This window comes from Prunus mume, linkage group LG3 (assembly GCF_029339155.1).
Source record: "Prunus mume cultivar Tortuosa linkage group LG3, ASM2933915v1, whole genome shotgun sequence".
NCBI classification, from domain to species: domain Eukaryota; kingdom Viridiplantae; phylum Streptophyta; class Magnoliopsida; order Rosales; family Rosaceae; genus Prunus; species Prunus mume.
Window position 1 is genome coordinate 512635 of NC_142700.1, and position 24612 is coordinate 537246.

A 24612-nucleotide genomic window follows, 5' to 3' on the forward strand; every position below is an offset into this window, starting at 1 on the left:
GTAATTCAATTGAATTGAAACACAAACATTAAATAAATCGAAAAATATATAAAGAAATATATAATAGCGTGGGATTACAGTCTTTGTAGATGACGGCTGTGAAGCCCAGACGTGAGACGACCCCTTCCCGATCATTGTCTTCCCCAATTCCCCTCGCGTTTCTTCTCACACACACTCACCCTTAATTTTATTCTGCGTTTCATTTTCGCGATTTGCTTCCCGGGGCGGCTGCGATTCCATGCACCCACGCCCACCGTGCGCTTGAATTTTTCCAGGAACCGGCTGGCGGGTGGGCCCCACCTGTAAATGTCCATCACCGGGAGCCCCACCACCAGCACCGTCGATTGCGCCTACCAGCGCAGCGACAGCACAGCCCTTGCCGCCGTCGCCGCCGCGGTGGATCAACTACACCAGCGATTGTCCTCCAAGCGCAAATTAGACGACTATGGCGGGCCCACCTTCTCCGACGACGAGGACGACGCCGTTCTCTCTGACCTAGTACACGTCAGAATGAGGAAGGACGAGCCCAACGCCGTCGATTCGTCGTCCAACGGCGCCGCCAACCCCCCTCACTCCTCAGGCAACACCGACCACCTCAATTCCAGGGTTCCCAATGCCCGATCGACCTCTCACGGCGAGTCCACCCACCCCGAGTCGACTCGGTCCCGAGCCATGCTCCAATTCTTCATCCGAACCATGTCGGGGGGCAACAATCTTGTAATCCAGGCCTACGCTCACGACACCGTGAAATCGCTGCACGAGCGCATCCAAACGATCACCGGCATTCCGGTTTTCGAGCAGAGGCTTATTTACAGAGGCAAACAGCTTCAGTGGGAGCAGTCACTGGCCGAGTGCTCCATCCAGAACGACGCCAGTTTGCAACTGGTGGGGCGCTTGCGAAGCACCGACCACCCCCAGGCGTGGCAAGTCCTGGAGGACATAGTCACCACAGCATTTCGGTTGTGCCGAGGTGAAGTGGTTCACGAACCATCGAAATACATCAAGAGCCGGATGAGCCAGTACTTGGCCATGGCTCAGAAGGAGAAGAACGACTCTGGGGTTAGCCATCTCCAGGTCTTCGTCCCGTCCTCGGCCCCCTTGGCACTGCTGATGCTGTATGTTTCTACTCTTCCAGGTAACAAAACGGTTGCTGAAACTTCGATAAAGTATTTTCTGAATTCCTACCCTACTTTGTTGCCCAAACACTTGCATAATCACTGCGCGCCTATAGTGTTAGAGTTTTGTAAGTTTCTTAGGAGATTAGGGCAGGAGGACCCCCTGTACCTACTGTGCCGGAGCGCTCTTGGTTCCTTGTTGGAAAATGTTGGAAATTTGCAGGACTCGGAGAGTGTTGAGGGATTGATTGGCGGGTTGAAGGAGATATCTCCATTTGTTAGTGAGCTGGCAACTATCTTGTCCAGGGATTTGTTACTGAGTATGGAGTTTCCTACTTGTGGCAGGCCGATGTCGGATGATGTAAGTGATTTTAAGGCATTCTTGCTCCCTTTGCGTACTGCAGTTGAGCAGCAAGTGTGTTTCAAGGGTCCTATTTCTGCATCCTTGAAAGGGAAGGCTTGTAAGCATCCCTTGTATGGGGAAGAGATTGAGCTTCTGCGTGTCATACAGGCTGATTTGCTCCTAAAAATGGATGAATGCCTTGGAAAAATGGGAGAGTCTTTGGCTGGGAAAGGAAAGGGGGAGGGTGATATTGTTCACTCTGGATGGTCACAGTATCTGGCCATTTTGAAGGAGTTGAGTGGAATTTGTATACTTTACCAGGGTGGGGAAGAACAACTCAAGAATATTCTGAGGCTTAGAAGGGCTTCTTTATGTGCACTCGTTGTCAAATGTGCAAAGCGAAGTGACGATCATCAGTGGCTTATTCAGCACAAAGATGTGCTTGATTTCGAGTCTCGGAGGCATTTGGCAATGATGATGTTCCCTGATGTTAAAGAAGACTACGAGGAGCTGCATGAGATGCTCATTGATAGGTCTCAATTGTTGGCTGAATCATTTGAGTACATAGGACGCGCGGAACCTGAGTCACTGCACGGTGGTTTATTTATGGAATTCAAAAATGAGGAAGCTACAGGTCCAGGTGTGCTGCGGGAATGGTTCTTTTTGGTATGCCAGGCCATATTTAATCCCCAAAATGCACTTTTTGTTGCATGCCCTCATGATCATAGAAGGTTCTATCCTAATCCAGGTGTGCTTACTATGCCCTTTTAATGCACGGTGTTCTTGAACATCAAAAATAATTTTGTTTTCATTTTTGCTTGTCTTGACTTTTTTGGTTTATAAAAAAATTATCCCCATTTTTGATGGAAATGGTTGACTAAATCCTTTTTAGCATTTATATATAGATGAGTGTTGAAATATGATTTAGTATTGACCCAAGATTTTGGCATATAAGTTCCAAATTGCTGACAGACATTACAGTCTTGGTAAGTTGATAGATATGATGAAACACCAATGCTTAGATTTTGTGTTGTTTATCAAAATCACTAAACATGTCTCAGTTGTGTTTGTTTGAGAGAGAGCTTATTACTTTGTTTGATCTCGCTGAATGGTAATGGCATTGTAGTTAATTTACCTTGAGGTTAAGACTTTGACCAGTAAAATGGTGACGTCGCCTTCTATGAATTTGTTTTGGTTAATTCGACTCCAAGATTTTTAATGTGCTTAAAGTTTTTTCAGAATTACATGGACATTGGTCAATATGGAAAGGTCAAAGTCTTGAACATCTGTCTTTATTTTAGAAATATTTATAATAAGAAATGACTAACAGATAACAAGGATTGCCAGTCTGGTCCTCAGTATTGGTGTTATTGTTGGTTGCCCTGTAGGCAGACAATGGAAGGCCATAATTCTGCTAACTTGTTGATCACTATTAATTTCATGGAATTTGCCACTTTAGCATTACTTGGCAGTTTCGAATGTAGTGCTTTTCCTGCATGTAATTTTCAGGTTATGCTTTCCTGGGAGGAAAATTGCTACAAATCATTAATAACTTTTAGTTCTATTGTGTTGTATTTGGCTATAGCAGATTCTGACATAGATCATCTGACAGAAATAACTCCTTCCGTAAGAGAACTATATTCAGTTTATGCATCTTTTCTGTTTGCAGCATCTAAGGTGGATCCTCTGCACCTTGAGTATTTCACCTTTGCTGGCCGGGTGATTGCGTTAGCTTTGATGCATAAAGTGCAAGTCGGCATTGTCTTTGATCGTGTGTTTTTCCAGCAACTGGCTGGAACTTTATCTTTGTCTTTGGAAGACATACGAGATGCTGATCCGTTCTTGTATAATAGTTGCAAGCAGATACTCGAAATGGATGCCGAGTTTATTGATTCAGATGCTTTAGGATTGACATTTGTTAGAGAGGTGGAGGAGTTAGGAGCCAGGAAAACTGTGGAGCTTTGCCCTGGTGGGAAAAGCAAAATTGTGAACAGCAAGAACAGGGAGGAATATGTTAATTATCTAATTCAGCATCGCTTTGTCACATCTATATCTGAGCAGGTGTCTCAATTTGCGCAAGGTTTCGCTGATATTCTATGTAGCTCAAGGATCCAGAGTTTCTTTTTCCGAACTTTAGAACTAGAAGATCTTGATTGGATGCTGCATGGAAGTGAAAGTGCTATTAGTGTTGAAGATTGGAAGGCACATACTGAGTACAATGGCTACAAAGAGACCGATCCTCAAATACTTTGGTTCTGGCAGGTATGCTTGCTTGATTCTTGTTTTATTAGCACTGAATGTGCTTGTCTTCTCTTAGCTTTCCCCTTCCTTATATACAGCTTCTTCACTACTTACCTGCTGAAAGTACGCATAAGATTTTTTGTTATCATACTAAGTTTTCAATTGGGGGATGGTTAACATCTATGCTTTTCAAAACCTAGACATGAAGAAACAGCTACATATGCATGTGATAGTGAATTTATCACATGAATATGCATTTTTCTTATTTGTCTTGGGCTGTTTACTTGCTGGGCAAATAAAGACGTAGAGAAAAATAAAATAAAAATGTAAAACCTTTGTTCAATGCAGGAAAATAATTTATAAAACGCCTTTAAGCTCAGAGCACAAACCAAACATGAGTTTTGTGAGACTTGTGTCCTTGGATATCAGATGCTGCACATTTCAAATGAGGGAAGTTTCTTGCAGATCACAATGTAAGGCTCCATTTTGATGAAAGGATTTAAAATATGGATTCGGACTTTAATAATAAACTTATGTTGAGTGGAAGAACCATATAAAAAAAAACAAGATACAAGGTAATTGAATTGGATTTAAATGCCTACATAGAGTATGATATCATGAAATCGAAATGACTAGTTACAATGAATCATATAAGTTTCATGTTTTTTTTTGGGTATATAAATACTAGCTTTATTTATTGTTAACATCGTATTCAAGCAATTTAACTATAAAAATTAACTAAAGTCTAGGTCCAAAGAAAGATACGTAAACTAAAGTCCCTTGATTTAAATCAAAACAAAACCTAAATGTCATGCTTGTCTTTGATTTCTTCTTATACCTTCTATGTATGGCATCGTTTGATTGAGGATGAGTGCCCTTTCTTGGTAAGGAAGAGTGTCAGGTTTTCCTTTTGAGTGTGTATGTGTTGTCATTATAATCCAGTATAGTTGAAGTAATGATGTACAAAATTAAGTTCTCAAGGAGTTTGGTTAGTGTATGTGTGTGGAAACTTCTGGTGTTGAATGGACTTAATTTGTCGCTCTACTACTATTTGGGTTGAGATATTGATGTGTACATGTTACTGGGGATGCTTGGCTTTTCTGGGCTGTATTAGTTGAATCAACCAAGAATTATACAAAAAAGAAATCTAACTTGCTTCTTGTTTATTTTATTTATTTATCTATGTATCTTATATATTTAATTTTTTTCACCTATTAAGTTAACATATTAATCACACTAAAGTTTTGGGGACAAACTGCCAAGCAGTGTTACTCATAGAAAATAGTCTTAATTTTTAGACTTTAGAGACCTGTCTTTTAGGAATATTTGGCTAGATTGGAAAGCAGCCATCCGCTCGTTTTCTAGAGTTAGTTTATACATGCCCTTGTCATGATGGGCGTGTAGGGGCCTGTTTCGTTTTCTGCTTTCCTTTGCTTTACTATTTTCTTGTGGTCATCTTGACCACCTTTGTACTTTATTGAATTTTGTAATAAAATCTTGTTTCCTTCGCAAAAAATAGAAAATAGTCTTAGTGAACCAGTTTGGTTTAATTGTTAACTGAGATTGGTCATGGAAGCTTTTGCTTGTGTGCATGATTGGAATTTCAAATTAATGAAAGCATGCAACAGAATGGTTTTGAATTAACAATGGGATGATCTCATGATGGGTGTGTTGGGGCCTGTTTCGTTTTCTGCTTTCCTTTGCTTTACTATTTTCTTGTGGTCATCTTGACCACCTTTGTACTCTATTGAATTTTGTAATAAAATCTTGTTTCCTTTTTCAAAAAATAGAAAATAGTCTTAGTGAACCAGTTTGGTTTAATTGTTAACTGAGATCGGTCATGGAAGCTTTTGCTTGTGTGCATGATTTGATTTTCAAATTAATGAAAGCATGCAACAGGATGGTTTTGAATTAACAATGGGATGACTAATAAATCTGTGTTTATTACGTTCCCGCTGAAATTGGCTGAGGACTTGAGGATAGGAGTTGATTTCCAGATAGACTGCGTCTTTATATTTTCTTAGGTTGTGGTTATAAAGTACCTTAATAAATTTTACTGTTTTACACTGAAGTTATGGAGCAAAACGTATTTTTACTTATGCGGTTACTTAAATTGTCACTTTTTTGTGTCTGTCGGGCCTCGTGTAGGCAACTTATGGTATTTTAAATACAGTCGTATAAAATCTATTATATGCTGCTTTGGCCTGAAGTTGCTTGATCACCTTTGTACTGCACTTTTTCCCTTCCTCTTTTGGCTCTGATGTCTAGATTTCTTAATCTTCATAGATGCTTTGACTAAATAAAGAAGTCTTTATAGATCTAATATCATGGAACATAAGAAGGCGTAATGAAATGTTAGAAAATCAAAATTATCAACTCACAATGGGCCAACATGATGAATTATCTTAAAGTTCATTCTGGTGGCTTTTGGACTATGCAATTAGTTATTTAGCACTGCTATTAGATATTACAGCATCGGTTCCTCAAACTTCATTTGCAGCTGGGATCATTTTATACTACGTGGTTGATGTAGGCATGATTGAAAGACAGGAAAAACAGCTAAAAGTTGCTTTGTTTTGGTAAAGCTTTGAGCATAGAACTGAAACAATTGACCATGTTAATCTGGGGGTAGTTGGATGCTGCATTATCAGCTGATAGCAATATAAATATGAGTATTTGTTGCTAGTTTGTTATGTGGTTAAATTAATTTCTTTAAAAATTGTGCAGATTGTTGGGGAGATGTCCGCAGAGCAGAAAAAGGTTCTTCTCTTCTTTTGGACCTCTGTGAAGTATCTTCCAGTTGAGGGGTTTAGTGGTTTGGCTTCTCGGCTTTACATTTACAAGTCCTCAGAGCCGTACAGCCGTCTGCCTTCGTCTCATACATGCTTTTACCGGTTGTGTTTCCCAACTTATCCATCTATGGCTGTCATGCAAGACCGCCTTAACATCATCACCCAAGAACATGTTGGCAGTAGCTTTGGGACATGGTGATAAATTAGTAGTTGCATCTGCATTTTGGGGTAAAAAGGGGATTGGACTGCACATAAAAAGGACTCGGTACTCAGATTGTACAGATTATAGGACACCGTCATCGTCTTGTCATTTGACTAATGTTAGAAGAGACTATGCTAGTGTTTTCTTTGTTGAAGGCTTGCAGTGTCATTGCTATTTTTGTCAACTGTCTATATAGGGTATAGCTATAAATAAATTGGGAGGCAAGAAATAAGAAAATTTCTCTACTTAACGGACGTTTATTTCATGACATGTTAGTACACTCAGATATGATGCAATGGCATGCAAGTCTATATACAAAGATTTACCCGTCTCTGGCCTCATTTTGGTTGCCAATTATTTCCCTCATTGAAGCATTTTTGAGTTTTGTGTAATCAAAGAAACTTGTATATATTGGTGTAATGCGGGTCTTATTTTAGTTTTGGTATGCATGTTTTTTTGTCGGAGTGGCACTACGTTGGCCTTACATGACGGGAGAGAGTTCAAGTCAGCTCTCTCCGGATGCCCATTACTCTCCTTTGGCCTTACGTGACGCGATAGAGTTGAATCAACTAGTCGCCGGATGCCCATTTGCTGCTCACACGACTAGAAATCTCAGTACTGAGCCTTCACAATTACAGGCTTCACAGCATGCAGGCGGCAATATCATGCGTGTTGATCCTACACTTTTCCTGCATATTTCTAATTTCCACTTTCTTATATGTGTGTGAGTTAAGCCTTTTGATGTTCTATTATTTGCGCCTCCTTAACGAGCGCTTAACCTTTGTTGGTAGAAATAAAATCTCTCTTTGAAGTGCAAGCTCATACCGACATTGGCATAAAGAAGGCCAAAACTTTTACAAAAATTCCGGCAAGGGCGAGGAGAAGAAAGATATAGCAAAACAAACAAGAATATTGTAAGTGCATAAATAAATATTATTCAAAACTAACAGAAATCACATCTCTTCTTCACACCAATTCCACTTACTTCAATCCAACACCATGCATGCCGTCGTCTTGAACATATATGATATAGAGCTTAAAATAAGGGTAGATTCCAAATGCCATACCCCACTAATTTAAAACCTTACCTCCATTATAAACTAAAACCAAAATATAAATGTAGCTAAGAAGCTGACCAAATTGGACATGCAACCTAGAAAATAACCCCCACAAACAAACTTCTCTGATGATGATGATGATGTCATAAATCTTCTACTCCTCTGTCTTCTCGACCGGAACATCTGTGGTAGTTTCTTCTGCAGGAGGAGCTGCTGGTGTCTCAGCACTTTCAGTGGTCTCTTCTTTGGTCTCCTCTGCAACAGCAGCAACAGGCTCCGCTACTGTGACCTCTTTGGGCTCTTCTGCCTCTGTTTTCTCTGTTTTCTCTGTTTCGGTTGCTGCTGGCTCCTCTGCCTCAGCCTCAGCAGCCTTGGGTTCCTCTGCAACCTCCTTGGTCTCAACTTCAGCTGGAACTGGAGCTTCAGCTTCAGGAGCAGCAGGTGCCTCTGCCTCTGCTTCTGCTTCTGCTTCTATTGGTGTGGTTTCCTTTGGCTCTTCGGTGGTTGCAGCCTCAGACTCGGGGACAGCAGCTGGTGCTGCAGCCACAGGCTCTTCCGGGGTTTTCTCGTCAGTCTCGATCACCTCAACTGTCTTTGCCTCATTTTCTTGCAACGTTGCTGCTGGTGCAACCTTCAAAATCAAGTTTTGTAAAAAAACAAATCACTCATATTTTCATGTTAAGAAGTTAATATTGCATGATAACATAAATTACATAAAATCCTAAGTTTTCGACATGGGTCGATCCATCAACTTTCAAGCTTTATATTTGTATGCAAATCAGTAGCAAATAATATGTCAAGTCAACACACACACACACACACACACACACACACACACACACACATATATATATATATATATATATATGCAGATGGGTTGTTTTTGAAACCAAAGAACACCAAGAAAAGCAACAGAGATATTGTCTATATAGATGAGCTCGCATTACCTCAACAGTGGCCATTGCTTTAGCAAAGGGTAATGAAAATTGAACAGAAACTGGGAAATTAGAATGCTTGAAGAATCAAGATATGGGAGGAGTGAGTAAAGAGTGCTTAATTGCTAGTGAGTGAGAGAAATGATCAGTGTGAGAGCTATATATAGATAGATGTGTGAGTGCCTCAATGCCTAAATCTTATAAATAAATAAAAAATAATAAAAAGAAAAGGAGAAAGAGAGCACTTGAAGAATCTTTTGGCAATTTGACACCTCATGGTCACTGACACAAATTAAAGGACATTAACTTGCCTAGTTGTAAATGTTTTTGGTTTGGTGTTTGTTTTTCCCTTCAGATTTTAAAGTATATTTTGTAATAGAAATAGCTTTGTAGACAATGAATGAATTGGAATGGCAAATGGTGGAGGCCGTTTCTCATACCAGCATCATATCTTTCTTTTGAATTGGTTTTTTTATGTTTTGTGCAGTAGGGCATGTAGGTGACTGGCCATTATGCACTCATGTTCTTGTGCCCTCCATTTCTTTTTTATGTCTTAGTTAGTAGGCCCTATCACTAATAAGCTTAGCCTAATTTCGGTTAAAAGTCTTCTTTTCTTTTTCTAGCATGAGTGAGTGAGTGTTCCAACATTGCTTTTGCAAACTAAAAACGTTACACAAGATGCAATAGAATTAGACTAAATTAAATTCATCTAATTTTCCGCACTTTTATTATACAAGAGAATATAACAAAGTTTGAGACAAGAGTTAGGATTTCAACTAAAGTAAATTCAAAAGTACAAGGACTCTCTCTCTCCACACAATCAATTACGATAAATTACGTGATGGTTGTATAAAATCGGTGATAATGCATATTTTCTTTTTCTTTTTTTTCTACTCAATGTTGAATAGGCATGGCATGGGGGACGGGGGCATGAGGAATGCACAGAATCTGCAATATAATTCAATTTTGTCACTAGCTCTGATTAATTGATTAATTAATCAAATGCACAGGATTAGTAGACAAATTAAAGCAGAGGGTACAAACTTGATGGTAGTGTCGTTTAGTGGTAAAAAAGAGAGAGGCAGCTTTCACTATTATAGTCAAAAAATTGTTTACCATTTTTAAGGTTTCACGTTCATTCATTCTCATCATAATCACTTTGGAGAGAATTGAATTTGGGACCAAAAAAAAACAACTTGATCGATCATCCATCAAATGGACGCGAGCCAAACACAAGAAAACAACGTATCAAGGCCGGTGCCTGGTGCCTCAGGGTGGGACCCGACATCACCAACTGCGATCATCACCGTCCACATGGGCCCCTCCAATTCCATGTGGACCCACATGCAAAACAAATAAAAAACGCTGCCGTGGCAAACCTTCCCATCCTTTGAGCCCATTGCGCTTGGCTTTGGCAACCGCCCTTTCTATAAAGACGAGGGCTGCGAGGGCCCAGTGGGTCCTGCTGTTGATGCTTTCCAGGTCGGATACTCGTGACTCCGGACCCACTTGCATCCGTCTGATTTGCCTTGCTGGATTACACTCATCGCTCTGATTATATCGTCAACTGCACACGTACTATACTACCCTTATCAATATTAGGTACTCTGGCCAGCTATAGCTGCTATACTATAGCCAAGTAAAGGGCATATTCGTCATTGACTGATCCAATAAGAATTTACTATGTTATTGTGGATCTCTATAATAATAATAATTTTGAGATACGTATAATATTCTCTTGCACAGAGTAACTCGAATTTTGGACGAAAGTAAGTAAGCAAACGATCCATCATGCCTCCCCTCGACTTGCGCGTCATGAAATTCATCCATGCCATGCCCCCTTGTAATGTAAATAATCATTACGTGTGATGTGTATTAGTATTAGATTAAGCATTCACAATGATGCTCTCTATTTCTTAGTTAAAAATATAATAAAATTATTTTAGAAGCTTTTTAAAAAATTTCAACTCCAACCATACTCCCTAATTTGGAGAGTCATAAATGCTATAACTTTTTTTTTATTGGTCCATCTCTATTAAAAAATAAAATAAAAAATAGTTATTATTAAATAAAAGTTTGAAATACTTATTAAATAAAACAACATTAAATTATAAGAAGTCACTATGAGCCATTTCTCTCTCCTCAAATTTAGGAGCTCCTAGAGGAGGTAATAGGAGCGTGGTTAAATTACATATTTACGATTCCTTCTAAAATTTGTCTAAGGAGGTAGTTTAGTGAGCTCATTGTGGATGCTCTAAGTCAGGTTAACTTCGTCTCATTACTAATTTTGTATTTTGTATTTTGTTATTAGTAATCTCGGATAAAATGTGTCCAAGTTGGATGGACTCCGAAAGGGGAGAAAGACTTCATTAATCTCATTTCATCGCTCCTTTCTTTTTATATTTTCCTCACGTTACTTCTCACAAGAGGCAAAAAATAGAAAGAAGGAGGCAATAAAACTGGAATAAGGAATTGTTTTTCATAGATGTATCATGTCATCGTTTCCTTCCCTAATTTGTAACGGCGAATGTGCAACAAAGGGAAATAGTTTGATAAAGGCTAAAGAGCAAGGGACGGTGGGGAGTGTCCCACCAAATGGACCCCGCCAAAATTAGTGTGATGAGTGATGACAACAATAAACAATTGGACCAGTCAGTAGTCTACATGGCATGGCTTTTTATAAGTAGAAAAAAGTAGAACAGGGACGGGACAACTGAGCGCAGTTCCTCGGGGGAGGTGGGACCCATGCGTCAACGGCTGGTCTACAATTCCATGACTCCAGTTAGTGTGTGTGTATAGGTGTCATACACGTAAGCTTGAGTTTGGCCATGCTGGAAAAACAATTCCCTTTGCCCATACGCAATTGTCCAAAGTAGAATGTAGGAGGTACTATTTCCCTTACTATATAAGATCGAAACGCACGCAAAATTTTACGTTCCAAATTTATATAATGCGAGCAGAGGATGATTTAAAAGGAGAAAGACTACTTTTTTAAATTATAAAATAAAATAAAATATTATAAATAAGCCACGTAATTTTAATTCATCAATTAACTTACTTGATAAAGTTTCTCACTTCACATACTTGCGCTTAATCTTATATAAAATCTCTATATATAAATTGTTCTTATGAATTGTAGCTTTCAACATGATTGCCTATGGCAGTGGAAGAAGGGTGGTGAGTTTTATACGTAACTACCAAGTTTTAATTGGTCCATTCTATATGGAGCTTTTAAATCCCAATCAATCGCCAAAAACGTCACAATCAGAACAAGTGTTTCTTTTCAACAAGAACCAAGTGATCTAATTGATTGAGCTCTAGCTACTCAATCAGAAACTAACTAGCTTTAGGTAATTTCTTTTTGTTTTTTTCTTATCGTCTTGACATATGTTTATGGAGAAATGCTTTCTTACTCCCGTTTTATTGCATTTGTATTTTTATCTCTCTCTTTATTTGATAAGTGACATGAGGAGAGATATAAGAAGAATGAGACAATGAAACGGAGGTAGGGATGTTTCTTCTCAATGTTCATAACTTGTATATTTTGGAATTGCAATTTGCAACCCTTGGGCAAACATCTTTTTAATATTTCTTTTCCACTCTTTTTGTATACCCCCGCACGTTGTTTTTCAAGTATATTTTCCTCTTGGTTGATTGATTCTTTCTTTCCCATGTTCAATTTAGCAGCAGGTCCAGGTAGGCCACCATATATACAAAGTGGGCCTTGGATCGACAAGAGATATATCAATCAATCAAAACTTCCGAAGTTTCGGCCGCTGAGAATGAATGACACTGGATCATGGAAGGAAGGGGAAACCTCGGCTGTCGGCTCTGCTTCAGTTGAATCTTATTTCTTCTTGTACTGAGTGAATGTGAATCTTTAAAGTTGCAGACCACATTCATGCTAATCATATTCATTAAAGAACATAGCACGCACTTTTTTCTTTGGGTCCTTTTCCGTCAAACCTCGAAAAATATAATTCCAACTAATAGCAGCAACTTTGTTATTTCTTTTATTTTTTAACCAACTCCAAAAGCCTCTTTTGCAAAGTAATTGTATCGATGGCATCCATAAACATAATAATAAAACTACTTAAACCACTCTTTTACAAATATAATGTCATGTTGACATAATAGGATAGAGTTGTATACAACTCACTCACAATATTTTATTTGAAAACATTTCCTGCGATTCAAAAATGAAAATTGGAATCTCAAAATAATTTAATATTTTTTGAAGTCAATACAAGCTACAACAAGCAAAGCGTGTCATTGTTTAATGATCAGAACAACTTTAACCTTGCTACAGACTATAATAAGGTTTTCCAAAGTTCCTATATTGTTCATAGGTCTAAGTCTAACTGACTTTCCTGCCGGTGGGAATGGAAGAAACATAAGACTGGAGCACGCAAGGCAGAGAACGGTGTTTCCGAGCCACCCAGACGACTGCATGATTCGGTTTTTCAAATGGCAAGTTTCTTCAACACTGCTTCAGCACGGTGCTCAAATTTTGGTAAGGCCCAATCATGCTGGACTATGTCAAGACTGTCCTTCTCAGCGCCCAAGCTCTGACCAATTAAACAAATACGGAAAACCGTATACATTAGCAGTGGTGATACAGAAAAAAATTGCTTTAGATTTTATTTTAGAGTTAAGTTTTTATCTCGAAACGTGAAGCCATACATTTAACAAATTATAAGGTAATGCTCCAATACTTTTCATACAGCTACACATTTGTTAGATATGAAGTATGTTAGGGACAGTTCACATCCGTCCATTCTCTTCCAAAGTTGATCATGCAAAGTGATGGGTGCTTCACAATCTAAGAAATAATAAATTAAGGGCCCATAACCATTTTAATTTTAGTTTTTAGTTTTCATTTTTTGTGTGAGTATAGAGGAAAATAGGAGTGAGAATGGGAGTGAGTGAGATTGAGAGAGATGATGAGAGGGGAGGGTGGGAGGGAGGAGTAACAAAAGTGAAAATAAAAACTTGAAAGTGAAAACAATTTCAAATATATTTCAGTTTTAGTTTTAGTTTTAGTTTTCACTTTTGTTACTCCTCCCTCCCATCCTCCCCTCTCATCTTCCCTGTAAATCCCATCTCCACTCTCATTCTCACTTCCATTCTCCCTCTTGTTCCTTCTGTACTTTAGCAACAAAATGAAAAATAAAAACTAAAATTGAAATGGTTATCAAACGGGTCCTAAGTAGTTTAATTAAGGAGATCACATCCACTGTCAGTCAAGCGAGTAAGTTGATTGGACGACATATAAGCCCCAACATACCTATTGTCCCAAAAGGAAAAATCCCTGACCTTAACGTTCACACAACTTGACAACAAATGCACTTAAAAAACAATAGCGATGACAATGCATAGAATCCAAGGTCTAAAAAGGATACTTTCATGAAATGTAGTTAGATATCAGTTATTTTCGTTCATCATATTGAGCAGGCCAAATTACATAAATAGAAAGGTTGTGAAGAAACTAAAGAATGGCATCTGAAATTTTCTAAGATTAATGACTCTTAAACCTCGAGGATTACAAAAAACTATTAAGTTCATACCTTTGATGGATCAAAACCAAACCCACTCATTTGCATCATACGCTGAGTATCATCCATTGCTGCATAAGAAATTTTTTTATTTTACTTTATCAACCTCCTAGAGTACATAAATTCTAGCTCATAGTTTCAGTGTTACATGCGTGAAAAGAAGCTCAACATGCATTTCTGAGTATGAAAGCTATCATGGTGAAATAATCACAAAATGTGGCACTAACCATTTTCTTCTCCCAGAATGAGACTAAACAAACCTCTTAATCCAAACAGATTAAGAAAGTACCTGAGAGAAAGAGATTTTGAATAATTTGAGACAATCAGTTAAGCAAACAACCAAGAGGAGGAAATTGTTTTAAGTACCATGAGCGGCTACTGACATAGCTAACATCAACAGTGCTTAAGTCAATCCCATTCTGCAGCATTGACCTGAACCTTTGAGTAAGAGGAAAGGGTATTTTGGCTGTGGAAAAGAAAAAGAAACAAATATATAACATGATAACTTGACCATATGATAGTAACACTTTATATTAGTGAATACAACCATACATACATTGAACAACGATCTATCATACAGGCAGAGCAGAAAGGGAAGAGGATAGAAGGATGACAAATTTATGGAAGCACCAAGGTGAAAGAACATTAATGACATAAAAGAGTAGAAGTCACAACTGGAAAAAAAAAATAACACAAAACGCAAGAAGTCACAAGTTCGAGTATTTGCAAGATTCACATCCCATACAAAGTAACAAAGCAGTTGCATAACATAGGAACAGAAAAATTGGATTCAGAGGCATTGAAACTTACCTGCTACAAATCCAGAAAAGAAAAAGTTGACCCATGCAAAAGTAAGAGTCTGGCCAACACAAAGGCGATCATAAAAATATCAGTAACCATATCTGAGAAAATAAAGCCAAATTACAATAAAAACACAAGCAATTTGAAATACCTGGGGTATGATCATAGACAGATTTTTCTTCATCATGTCCATAGCCATGTTGGGATCAGAGAACATTTGCGCTTGTGCATTCTGTGCCTGACCCTTGGGAACAATTAACAACCCATTTTCCTGCCACAGTGCAACGTGTTTGACTTAAGTATCAACAGAGTGACAACAACAAATAGCAGACTACAAGCTAGTTTCAGCAAAAGCATCTGCTATAAAAGAACCCCTGAAGCATATAAATCAAAGTTGAGAATTCTTGCCATGGTGGATTCAAATTTCCAATCCAAATTACATAACGCCTAATGCTAACTCAACTCATCAACAAGATGAACAAATAAAAATTGTTTTCCAGCTTATAATTTGAAGATGAACAAAAACACGTCAATTTGAGTGTTATTAGGGGAATTACTTGCATAAATAGCAATTACAGCGAGAATTAATATCAAACCTCATTGCTGAAATAAAAACGGCGAGCGCGAAACGACTTGGGAGGTATGAAATTAGCAGCAGCACGTAAATTCCGAGCCCTAATAATCAATTGCCTGAAATTCGCAAAGAAAATTTAATTTGATAAAGTCAGATAGAGAATTAGTAATATATATAGATGCGTTTAGTAAGCAAGCATAGTTAGTGTTGACAGAGAGACCCTTCTTTGATGATTTTTGCATCGGGGACTTGGTTGGAGCGCATGAGCTTGGAGACGAAGTATCGGAGGACACCTATGAGAACCATGACCACCGAGAGAGGGATGAGAACCCAATCTCTGATGGCTGTGTCTAGCACCAGATCTGCCGCCATTGTTGGACCTCACAGGCACTAAATGACACTCTTTGGTTCGTTTTGGGTCTCTGCTCTCCTCTGCTTCGATCGATTGTTTATTTCACTATACACTTCCGTTTAGCAAAGGTGAAAAGATCAAAGACGGACGAGGGACATCCGTGTCCCTCTTGGATAGTCAAAGGTTATTTTTTTCTTTAAAAGTCGTGGATTTCATATGCTGAGTCCGAACAACCCAATAATGAAAGAGTGACAGGCCCAGCCCAATCATTCTCATCAACTGCTATAAAAAATTCTGATTAGTCCAACAAATCAAAATAGTATATAATCACAAATTTCAAAATGATAAACCATCTGGCCTATTAGCTCAGCTGGTTAGAGCGTCGTGCTAATAACGCGAAGGTCGCAGGTTCGAAACCTGCATGGGCCACTTTTTCAGCTGTTTTACCTATTTTTCAATCCTCAGTGCATGTTTTTCACCAAAGAAGTTTCGATTGGTATTAAATATTTTAATTGACTTCATTAATTTTTTAAAACTTTTTTTCTGCTTTAATTTTCATAATGATAAAATTTTCTTTGGAATCGCTAATTAACTTGATAGTTTTAATTGAGTAATATCTTACTCTTAGTTAATTAATATAATTAGTAATTAGTTTTTACTTATTACTTGTTTAGTCATATTTCCTTAAATGAATTTGAATATTCAAAATGTTATACTCTCTAAATATATTATATTTTAATTATTATTTAATAAAGTACAAAAATTAAAACAAAGAAATTTATTTATATATTATTTTTTAAAAACCTCTCATGATAAACTTTTGTTGGTATAGATATATGCTAGCAAATATTTGTCAAATAACCTCTTCCAATGCAATTTATCTCTGCCGACGAAATTTCGTTGGGAAAAGTCAAATCTGTCAAAGTTTCGTCGGAATAGACCTATGTCGACGAAGATTCGTCAGGAGAGGTTTTCTGAACATAAATTTAAATTTATTATCTTTTTAGTAATTTGCTTTATTTAATTACTTTTAATTATTATTTATTTAGTGAATAATTAGTATTAAATATTTTAATTAACTTCATCAATAGTTTTTTTTTTTTTTTACTAAGTAAATAATAATTAAAACATAACTATTAATTAAACAAATTAAAAAAGAGAAATCGATATTATGCTATTTTATGGATTACAGCCGAACGGCTATACGTTTAAAATATTCTATTTATGAGGTATAGCCAGGTGGCTCTACGTTTAAAATAAACTATTTATGGAGTATAGCCGTGCGGCTATACGTTTTCAATAGTTTTTTTTTTATTTTTTACTAAGTAAATAATAATTAAAACATAACTATTAATTAAACAAATTAAAAAAGAGAAATCGATATTATGCTATTTTATGGATTACAGCCGAACGGCTATACGTTTAAAATATTCTATTTATGAGGTATAGCCAGGTGGCTCTACGTTTAAAATAAACTATTTATGGAGTATAGCCGTGCGGCTATACGTTTAAAATATTCTATGCAGATTTCAAAATATTCTATGTATGAGGTATCGCCGATCGGCTATATTCTTAAAATATACTATTTATGGATATAGCCGAACGGCCATACTTATAAAATATACTATTTATGGAGATTATAGCCGCACGGTATACTTTTAAAATATTCTATTTATAGAGTATAGCCGCGCGGCGATACGGTTAAAATAAACTGGCGTATAGCCGCCCGCCATACGTATAAAATGTATTGAGTATAGCCGCTAGGTATGGAGTATCGCCGACCGGCTATACTTTTAAAATATGCTATTTGTGGAATATAGCCGCTCGGCGATACGGTTAAAATATTTTATGTAGTATAGCCGCACGGCTATATGCTTAAAATAACAACAATCCACCAGCAATCACTATGCTATCAAATGAACAAGAAAAAAACCTGAAGAACATACCTGGCGAGCTTCAATAGAGATAGCCTCATGTTCATCGGATATTGCATATGCCATCTCAAAGTTTATCGTTCAGGGACGCAACTTCTTCAAGAAGTCCGTCTCTCTCGCTGATGATCCTTCTCAACTCATCTCGATACCTTCAACTTGACAGAGTAATTTTGTTTCCATTGAAGAAGTCAAATGAAGAATTTCTTTTTCCCAACCTTTCACCATTTCCTTCTGCTCTTCCAGTTGTTCATTGGCTTTAGAATTTTTGAGATAGAGATCATTTAGAAGCACTTTCAACTCAAAATTTTGCTCTGAAAGAGTATTGCTTGTATCTTTGGCCTGCTCAAGATTAGAATTTGATAAAAGCAGAGCCTTTTCAGTATCAGTAAGATGATCCTCGAGCTTTTTATGTTGAAACAGCAGGTCATCAAGCTGGCATGTTTTTATTTTTAGTTCATTCTGAATTTGGCTCAAAGATTTTATCAGCTATTCAGTTTCATCCTTTATATCCATTGTGTTGGATGCTGATTCCTGCAACATTCTAAAATCAAAATGCAAGCCCTCCAGTAGAGCATCTTTCCGTTGCAGTTCTTCCTTCAGTGATAAATTCTCGTGCATCAAACTATCACGGGACAAACTGAGCTCACCAGCTTTCAAATTTGTGACTCCACTTTGATCATTATTGTCTTTGGAGATGTTACTAGTAAGTGCAATGTCATCCTCACAACTTGACCACATTTTTTGTTGTTTGTTTGTAATTGAAAGGCCTTCTTGCTGTCTGCTGGAGCGGAAACCACTTCCAACGTTAAAGCATGGTATTTTATGGATCAGCTCTCCTGTGAGACACTGATGAAGGACAAATATGGCAAATTTTTTCTCCAATGTCTCAGAGCATATTTCTTCTAGTAATGGTCTTAATTTGCTAATGAAGCAGTGTATCTCCCTTCCCATAGAAAAATTATCAGCATATAATACTTTGAAACTGTCCTCCACTTCACTTTTTAATTGCATAAAACACTCTTTCAAGCAAAGACAATGATTTTGCTATCTCCACCAAATTATAACGAGATTGATCCTGCAGTAGTTCATTCTCTCTTTCTTTCAAACGTACTGAATTTTTGAGATGTTCAACTTCTTCAATAAAGCTTGCTTTCTCTAACATCAGTTCCTCACCAGTTTGCTTCCACAGGCCAGTCAATTCTTTTGCATTTTCATTTGCTTCCATCAAGGCATTTAACATAACATCAGCTTCTTTTATTGTTGCATGCGCTTTGGTTAAGAAGCTACTAGCAAAATTATTCTTCTCATCAGAAACTACCAGCACATCACAAGAGTGTTACACAAAGTATAAGAACGGTGATTTTGCTGACTTAGTCTCTTATTTAGAAAAGATTGGTTAGGACAGTGCTACTATTAATCCTTTCTAACATATAGTTGCCTCACAAATTTACAATGCAAGAATTGGATGATTTGAGAAAAAATTTGTTGTGCCTTTTTTGTAGCATGACAACCATAAGAACTCTCCGTCCTTGACTCAAACAATGGAACAAGTTGTTTCAGCCCTGCATATAATTTGAGCTGATTAAGTCCCTTGATCAATTTATGTTTCTGATCGTTAAAAGTGTAAGATATTCAGTAAAGAATATACCTGCTGGTTTAGAACAACCTCCAATGTCCAACTCGCTAATGAGTGTGGCTAGCCTAACATATAGTTTGTTGAAAGCATCAAGTGATATCTCTAATTCCTTTTTCAGGCAGAATGTTGCTCCTTTAGAGTCCGTGAAAGTTTTTAAGACCCACTTTGACTCTTCTGGATCTTGATCAGCAGACTGTAAGTACTGAGCGTTCTTTAACTTTCAGGTCCCCCATTTGCCCTTCTAATGCCCACAATTTGTTTCCAGAAGCAAAACTTTCGGTTGAAGAATCACAGCTTGACGTAGTACAATCAGTACTCCATTCATCTTCATCTTCTGAACTTTTGTCTGCTGAAGGGCAATCATACACATTTACTTTTGTGTAAATGAAATCTTCAGTAATTTTCAATCTACCATTTTACAGTGAGCTCATTTTTTATTTCAAGAATCATGTGATAAATATCTTTAGACTTCAGATACTTGTGTGCTTCTAATGAAAGCGACTCAACTGTACAAAACTGAGAAACTTTGGAATGCTCTCTTAACTCCATGTATTTCTTCCTTATTTCACGTTCACTTACCAAGTTTTGAACCAATTCCTTGTATTCATCAGAAACTTCACTGATGTTGGTCTCAAGGGCCACTATATGCATTTCTGTATGTGCATAAAATGCTTCGATAGCATTCTCAGACTCCAATATTCCTAACCTGGCCAACTCAAGTTCAATAACGACATCTTCTCATCCTAAAGCATTTACTTTTCTGGCTGGTGTACCTAGTATTGAGATGGGAATGTTTCTCTCTGTTTTGTCTGTCACCTTTTATTACAAGGAATGCAGCATTGGCACAATTTTCTGCTTCTTTGTCCTGAATTTCCTTGAATATAAGTTTCCTCTCTAGCATCTCTACCATGTTGGTCTGCTCATCCAACCGCATGCAGAAGGAAATTTCCTCTTTGGTTTCATCATTATCCAGATATTGGAGTTCACTTAAAGCAATTGCTGCTCCCTTCAAGGAACTTAACTTCTGTCCCATTTCTGTTACCATCTTTTGAGCGTCTTCCAAACTCTTTTGTATTAATTCAATTGTTTCTTCCTTTTCCATGCAAACTTTGGCAGCCCTCTGGACATCTTCACTAATACAAACATTAGCTTGAGGAAATGAACAACCAATACTTTCTATTTGGCAGGAGGCATTTTTGAGGGATCTAGAACCATCTAGGAGGAATCTTGTTAGTTCAAAGGTTGCTTTTCCCACTCCACACTCAGTGACCTTATCTCATCCTCTTTAGCTGCAATGGTGTTTTTCAGTACCTTATTTTCCTGAATCATGCAGTGTAATCTCTCATCAAGTTCAAACTGAAGGGCAGCAACCTCTTCCTGTAAATGAAGAATTGTGTTTGCTGTCTCCATCTCAACCTGTTCACAGACTATTTCAGTCTGTTTCTGGTGAGACAACTGTAATAGCCGATCCTCTTGAAAGTGGCTATTGAGTAATCTGACCTCCTCCAAGTCCTTAACCATTTTGTCCAATTTAGCTTGCAAAGCCTTCCTCTCAACGTCTTCACTGATCTCCATAATACATTTGTTTTCCTTATGTAAATCACCTGATTTCAGATAACGACGTTCATGTTTCACCTCCGATTGGATTTCTATTTTGTCGTTGTTGCTTGATATGCACATGTCTCTGCAGCATTCCTCCTGCACGTGATGTAAAATAGTTATTAAATGAACCTGCAACAATCTAGCATCCATTTACTGTTTTTTGAGTATCATCAGCAGCATTTTGTTCAACATGAATCGCATTATTCTGTACAACACCATCATCTACCTGGGAGTAAGATGCCGTTTCATCTCCAGAGTCAGTCCCCATAGATAGGGTTTCAACCTGTACAGTGATGGGCAATTGTAGATTTGATTCAAAAAAGAAGGAAAAGAACAGTACACGATGTCTATGTAAAGCTTGAATCTATTTAAAACTAATTGGTTTCTGTCTGGTACAAATTTGTTCCCTCTTCCATGGATCTTTTCTGTTTTCTTTTTAGTAAAATGAAGTATGCAAGAATGGAAGTGGTAACTTTTCCATGAATTAGCTTGGACAGTGCAACACAATGTGATTTCATGGCATACGTCAAAGTGCAAATTCAAGGAGTACATAAACTAGTAAACTTAAAAGAAAATAAAGCAGCTAATAAATGCACTGTCGTATGCTAGCCCCAGTAGAACTAATACAAATTTGAGGGCAGTTTGTTGCAGTACTGATAAAACATGTGTAAGTGTATATTGTTAAAGGAAAAAAAACCTGATCAATTTAGAATTCATGTTCCTGCAATCTTCCGATTCCTTTATGGTATCACTATTCTGCACTCTTGAAAATACGCACATTATGATTTGGAGGTCCCTAAATGGGGAGATGTATCATTTGGAGGTCCCTAGAATTCATGTGCCCTTCGTCATATTTCGTTAAATAAATTTGAATATTCAAACAGTATAGCCGCACGGCTATACTCTTTAAATATATTATTATTTAATAAATAGTAAATAATTATTAAGTAATTTATGAAATCAGTAAAATATTTAAACATTCACTAGAAAAAAAATAGGAAAACAACCTTTCTAGATGAAAATTTGTCAATACAGATATATGCCGGCGATACTTTTTCTGATTAGACCTCTCCTGACGAATGGCAAAGTTCGTCGGGAATTGTCTAATCTGAAAAATTGTTGCTGGCATCTATCATGCCAACGAAATGTTGTCGAGAGAGGTTTTTATTTTATTTAAAAATATATATAATTAGTTTTTTTACTCTTTTTTTGGCCAACGTCTTTCGTTTAGTATATGTAATTAAGTAATATCTTAGTTTTTTTAATTAATTTAATTAGTAATTATATTTTAATTGTTATTTTTTTATTGAATAATCATTATTTAAATATTTTATTAATTTCATAAATTACTGAATAAATAATGATTAAATTATTTTAAATTATTTGGTGGACTTTTTATAATACAAAATTAGTTTGTTTAGTTTAATATTTGTAATTAAGTAATATCTTAGTCTTGTTTAATTACATTAATTAGTGATAATTTCATAGTTTTAAATTTAATACACTTTCGAGACTGAAATTATGGACCCTTCAATCCAATAAAAGACACAAATTAATAGATTTATTAGATATTAAATAAATTCCTTTTTTGTTAATGCAGATCAGAGGAAGAAGAAGAAGAAAGCAACCAAATAAGGCAGAGAGAGAGGACAAGACAATAGCATAACCAAGGAAGAAACCTAGCTTGTGGGAAAGATACTTAACTTGTTAGTTGCTATTATTGACGCATGCAAGATATGGACCATCCATATGGTTTGCTTGATTCATTTTAATTTCCATTCCTGTGCTGCACCTGCACATATTCACTTAGGTTGCGTTGGAATCTTGCACAAATATATGGCTCTGCTTCTTCTTCTGATTGATATTTTAATGTGTTCGTTCATATGGCTTTGGTGTCTTTCCATCCATTCATCTCTCAGTTCTGCTACTGTAACTCAACCAATATCATCACACGTATTACCATTCATTCTAGTGCTGCTGTTCACAAAAACCTAAACAAAACAGCAGCTAATAATGTTGTTTTTGCTGAATTCCATCCACCAAGTTGTAGTGATTGTCAACCTATTATTGGCACAACAAGCTTCTTCTCTTCAAAATCAAGGCACAGAGAGAGAGGGTTGTTGCTTGTGCCATTGAATGCCAAAAACTCTGGATTACCAGGAGATGAGGAGGATCCGCGAGCTCTCGAAACAGTGCTCAAACTCTACACTGCCATCAAGAACAAAAATATTCGCGAGTTGTCGGAGATTATAGGAGATGAATGCCAGTGTGTCTGCAACTTTTTCTCAATTTTCCAACCCCTCCGAGGAAAGAAGGTATACATTTTATATATACTGCTTGATTTCAATATTATATATAATATATAACGAACGCTTATGCAGTAAAAGTCATCTTTCTTGATGCATTACGTGTTAAACAAACCATGATTAAACAATGTATTCAATCGTAATCAGCTGCAGTTCTTCTTTTCTTTCTTGCTGTTTTTAATTGGGAACTGTGACTACAACTGTTGCAGCAAGTATTGGATTTTTTCTCATATCTAATCCGAAACTTGGGGAATAACATTGAATTTGTTGTAACACCGACATTGCACGATGGAATGAATGTCGGAATTCAGTGGAGCTTAGGTATTTATATATCACACAACAACTTCTTTTTTCATTCTTTAAATTAAGATGATAGTATACAAATGGGAAACAACAAGTAGCTAGTTGGATTGATATGCAGAGTGGAAAAAATCGCATGTGCCTCTGGGAAAGGGCTTTAGCTTCCATATTTGTCAAATCTACAGAGGCAAGGTGATGTTAAGGTACTGCTTCAAATTGCATACCCTCTCTCTGAGTCTGAATTATTAGTTTTGGCCCCGCTTTCAATAACATATATATAATAAACATCTTCTTTTCTTTTAGAAATGTGGAGATGTTCATGGAACCACTCCTCCATATTGAACCCCTTAGACTGGTAAGCAAAGCAAGCATCTCGCAACTTCTTATTTCCACTTCAGAAATGCGTCCCTTTTTATTGTTTTCTTTGTCTTCTTATATATCACTTGTGCAGAAACTCATGGGAATTATGACGGCTGTACTGGATAAGATTGGGTTCAATGCAGTGTTCAAGGGCAAGGCAAACAGACTTGTGTTGGCTTTCCTCCTCCTGCTCATCAAGGCCGCCATTCTGATTTTACTGAAACTCATCTTGCATTAAGCCACCATCACCCACCCGAGGCGCAGGTGCTGCAGAGCAGACCTTGGTGGGTTTTGATTTAATGTACTATTTTCATACAAATTAACAATTTGCAATTCCTTCTCCACTCCACCGTGTGATGGTAAAGTCGAAAATTTGATATGAAAAAAGGTGCTCATTCTGCAAGGACTCTTGTATTGCTGGTGAAACCTTTCAAACTTTCAGGCCACCCATACAAAGTCCTGTCTCCATCATCAGTACTCAGTATTATTCAATTTAAAATGTCTGA

The 24612-nt window shown here is 37.2% G+C and overlaps 4 protein-coding genes, 1 long non-coding RNA gene, 1 other non-coding gene and 1 pseudogene across 9 annotated transcripts; 4 read left to right on the forward strand and 3 right to left on the reverse strand.

Moving 5' to 3' along the window:
* Positions 1 to 74: 74 nt before the first annotated feature.
* Positions 75 to 7022, forward strand: UPL5 (ubiquitin protein ligase 5). 2 transcript variants are annotated; one of them, XR_016125037.1, is made up of 4 exons: positions 78 to 2206; positions 3128 to 3720; positions 4048 to 4172; positions 6427 to 6609. XR_016125037.1 is itself a non-coding variant. In XM_089047886.1 (3 exons), exons 1-3 carry the CDS (start codon positions 307 to 309, stop codon positions 6688 to 6690), a joined length of 2757 nt encoding a protein of 918 aa, XP_088904012.1. In that variant the 5' UTR covers positions 75 to 306; the 3' UTR covers positions 6691 to 7022. The 2 variants fall into 2 exon arrangements, 1 of the variants encoding a protein (XP_088904012.1); XM_089047886.1 differs by lacking the exon at positions 4048 to 4172 and having other exon boundaries at positions 75 to 2206; positions 6427 to 7022.
* Positions 7023 to 7603: 581 nt separating this feature from the next.
* Positions 7604 to 9150, reverse strand: LOC103326986 (uncharacterized). Of its 2 annotated transcripts, none has more exons than XM_089047887.1 (2): positions 9127 to 9150; positions 7604 to 8382 (listed from the first exon to the last, which is right to left on the reverse strand). In XM_089047887.1, exons 1-2 carry the CDS (start codon positions 9133 to 9135, stop codon positions 7906 to 7908), a joined length of 486 nt encoding a protein of 161 aa, XP_088904013.1. In that variant the 5' UTR covers positions 9136 to 9150; the 3' UTR covers positions 7604 to 7905. The 2 variants fall into 2 exon arrangements, with proteins under 2 accessions (XP_088904013.1, XP_008227475.2); XM_008229253.2 differs by having other exon boundaries at positions 8699 to 9130.
* Positions 9151 to 12084: 2934 nt separating this feature from the next.
* LOC148918340 (uncharacterized) lies at positions 12085 to 12571 on the forward strand. Its single transcript, XR_016125166.1, has 2 exons — positions 12085 to 12191; positions 12374 to 12571. It is a non-coding gene; the product is annotated as an uncharacterized LOC148918340 (long non-coding RNA).
* Positions 12572 to 12886: 315 nt separating this feature from the next.
* On the reverse strand, positions 12887 to 16124 carry LOC103326987 (ER membrane protein complex subunit-like protein (Protein of unknown function DUF106, transmembrane)). Its single transcript, XM_008229254.3, has 8 exons — positions 15837 to 16124; positions 15639 to 15732; positions 15194 to 15313; positions 15052 to 15100; positions 14608 to 14707; positions 14469 to 14530; positions 14254 to 14312; positions 12887 to 13254 (listed from the first exon to the last, which is right to left on the reverse strand). Exons 1-8 carry the CDS (start codon positions 15986 to 15988, stop codon positions 13150 to 13152), a joined length of 741 nt encoding a protein of 246 aa, XP_008227476.1. The 5' UTR covers positions 15989 to 16124; the 3' UTR covers positions 12887 to 13149.
* Positions 16125 to 16323: 199 nt separating this feature from the next.
* TRNAI-AAU (transfer RNA isoleucine (anticodon AAU)) lies at positions 16324 to 16397 on the forward strand. Its single transcript has one exon. It is a non-coding gene; the product is annotated as a tRNA-Ile (tRNA).
* Positions 16398 to 17872: 1475 nt separating this feature from the next.
* Positions 17873 to 22269, reverse strand: LOC107880721 (kinesin-like protein KIN-12C; annotated as a pseudogene).
* A 672-nt stretch (positions 22270 to 22941) lies between these two features.
* On the forward strand, positions 22942 to 24509 carry LOC103327025 (uncharacterized). 2 transcript variants are annotated; one of them, XM_008229294.2, is made up of 5 exons: positions 22942 to 23455; positions 23656 to 23767; positions 23868 to 23949; positions 24050 to 24101; positions 24198 to 24509. In XM_008229294.2, the coding sequence occupies exons 1-5, from the start codon at positions 23024 to 23026 to the stop codon at positions 24342 to 24344; spliced, it is 825 nt and encodes a 274-aa protein (XP_008227516.2). In that variant the 5' UTR covers positions 22942 to 23023; the 3' UTR covers positions 24345 to 24509. The 2 variants fall into 2 exon arrangements, with proteins under 2 accessions (XP_008227516.2, XP_088903901.1); XM_089047775.1 differs by having other exon boundaries at positions 24050 to 24509.
* Positions 24510 to 24612: the final 103 nt, after the last annotated feature.